General features: G+C 44.2%; 1 protein-coding gene across 1 annotated transcript; it reads right to left on the bottom strand.

Moving 5' to 3' along the window:
• Positions 1–1,064: 1,064 nt before the first annotated feature.
• On the bottom strand, positions 1,065–2,120 carry LOC149555297 (uncharacterized). Its single transcript, XM_089829313.1, has 3 exons — positions 2,013–2,120; positions 1,320–1,913; positions 1,065–1,196 (listed from the first exon to the last, which is right to left on the bottom strand). The coding sequence occupies exons 1-3, from the start codon at positions 2,118–2,120 to the stop codon at positions 1,065–1,067; spliced, it is 834 nt and encodes a 277-aa protein (XP_089685439.1).
• Between the last annotated feature and the right edge of the window lie 537 nt (positions 2,121–2,657).

Genomic DNA, 2,657 nt, shown 5'->3' on the forward strand with positions numbered 1-2,657 from the left:
GCCTAGAGGAGACAATAGAATCCAATGTGGCTGTCCTCAGTTGATGCAATTTAACTCTCAATGATTAGATTTCCAAGATGTCCCAATACTAAACCAATTTCAACATATTTGTTCAACCTTCAGCTTGAGTCGATCCATAATACTTAGTCCCAAATCACAATAGTAGTAAAGAAACAATACATTGTCATAGATTACCAACTCAAATTGCATAGAGTTGGGTGCAAAGCATGAAATATGCGCGGGCAGGATTTGGGTGCGGAGTATTTGACGGAAAAATCTATGTTGCGGGTGGGTATCGATTCATCCTCACAGGTGGTGATAGTGACGATGAAGACAATTTCCACATGTACCATAGATCTGCTGAAGTTTACAATCCTTTGACGGATGAGTGGACTTCTGTGGTAGACGTGATGCGTATTGATTATTGTAGAGATGCCTCCGTCATACAAGGAAAATTTGTTGTTCGTGGGTACCTTCCACAAAATGAGATAGTAGAGGCATTCCATGCCGTGGAGAAACAAGAGCAACCACGGAGAAAAGATACCTGCGGAAATCACAATAGCTCGACGCTCAGAAAGGCCTTGCCGTGATCAGCGTATGTTGCTCTAAGGACTCCGCCCGCACCTTCTGAGAAATCAGAGTGTTTGAACAAGAATCCGCAGGTGAACAAAAAACTCTGCGGAAGATGAGGTTCACGCGCGAAAAGAAAAAGATTGGAGCAATAGAAAAACTGGTGGAAAATAATGGCAAAGCTCACCCCTGGAAAAGCACTTTGCGGAGAGAAAAGAAAAAAAACAGCGAAGCTCGCGGACAGACGCGAGGAGGAAAGGAAAGAGAGAGTCAGCCCACGGAATAGGCTGTTCGCGGAACACAGTCTGCGGGAACTCTTCTAGCCCCCTTTTTCAATTTTTTTTTTTTTTGCTTTTTTTCTTTTCTTTTTTTTTTCTTCATTTTTTCACTTTAAAAAAAAAAAAAAAAAAAACAAATAAATATAGAGGACCTCAATTTTGCCTCGAGGCGTTGCTGTTCTGTAATGACAACGACGAGTGTGTCCTCTGGTCATTCTATGACGACGACGGCGACAAAGTCTTCTTGGCACGATATATTTTCAATTTGTATCCGTTGGCTGCCTGAGGTACCTCTTGCTCGTCCAAAGTTGACAATTCGATCACTCCATTGTCGTCGACCTCCCGGATCTGGTATGGTCCAACCCATCTAACCTTAAACTTTCCCGGTTTGATTTCATTTCGCCCATCATACTTCAGTACCAACTACCCCGGCTGAAACTTGCTGAGTTTCAAATGCTTATCATGCCAAACTTTATCTCTGTTTTGTGTCACTTCCGTCGCCCATTGCGCCAACAATCGCTTCTCCTTGAGTTTATTCAAATTATGCAGCCGCTCCCTTAAGCTTTCCATGTCACCTAGCTTGTTTTCCAGTGCTATTCTCAAGCTTGGAATCATCAATTCTGCTGGTACCACTGCTTCCTGCTCGAACATTAATTGGAATGGCATGTGCCCTATCATCACCTTGTACGTTGTGTGATAAGCCCAAAGAGCGGAGGGTAGATTGTCCTCCCAATCTTCTCCTTCCACCGCGCAAGACTTGTAAATAATTGATACCAAAATTTTATTTGTAGCCTCGACCTGTCCATTTGCTCTCGGGTAGTACGGACTCAACAATGAATGACAAATCTTGAATTCGATGGTGAGCAGTCGGATGACATGATTAACAAAATGTCCACCCCTATCACTTGTTAACTGTAATGGAATTCCATACTTGGTAATGATCTGCACATAAATAAACTTTGCTGTGCTGACGGCCGAGTTATCTGGTAATGCACGTGCCTCCACCCACTTGTTCAGGTACTCCGTTGCGACAATAATGTACCGACACTGTCTAGCCTTGCTCACCTTTAGGGGTCCAATGAAATCCAATCCCCACCGTTCGAAGAGTTCCTATGTGTGGGAGGGGTTAAGTGGCATGAAGTCTCTCTTCAGCGGCTTCCCGACCCGTTGGCAAATGTCACACCTGACGACCCATTCCTGTGCGTCGTTGTACACTGTAGGCCACCAGAGTCCTGCGAGTAATATCTTCCGCGCAGTGGTGTCCGGTCCCATGTGTCCTCCCGCTAGACCTTCATGTGCTTCTTTTAACACTCATGGTATCTCTTCCTCTAACACACACTTGCGCAGGATGTGATCTGGCCCCATCTTATAGAGCAATCCGTTGCTCAATTGGAAGGTACGACTCCTAATTATCAACTTGCGTCTTTCATTTGTTGGCATTGCACTAGGAAACTATCCTGTTGACAGGTATTCTCCAATACTTTTGTACCATTCCAGCAGTACTGCAATCTGAAACAACTATGCGTCAGGAAAGTCATCATTCACACCCTCTGTCGATTCCCCTGTTTTAATTTTGGACAGGTGGTCAGCACTGACATGTTTCTTCCCCAGGAAGACAATGAATTTGAAAGTAAACTACTGCAACAGAAGTAGCCATTTGTTGATCCTTCCTTGGATGACCGGTTTATTGATCATGTACAACAGGGCCCGGTGATCAACATAGAACATGAACGGTGTAGCGAGCAAGTAATGATGGAATTTTTGCACAGCATAGACCATTCTCAGTGCTTCTCGTTTGGTCGTACTGTA

The sequence above is a fragment of the Cupressus sempervirens genome, chromosome 5, assembly GCF_028749045.1.
Source record: "Cupressus sempervirens isolate cs-2001-9-10 chromosome 5, ASM2874904v1, whole genome shotgun sequence".
NCBI lineage: Eukaryota > Viridiplantae > Streptophyta > Pinopsida > Cupressales > Cupressaceae > Cupressus > Cupressus sempervirens.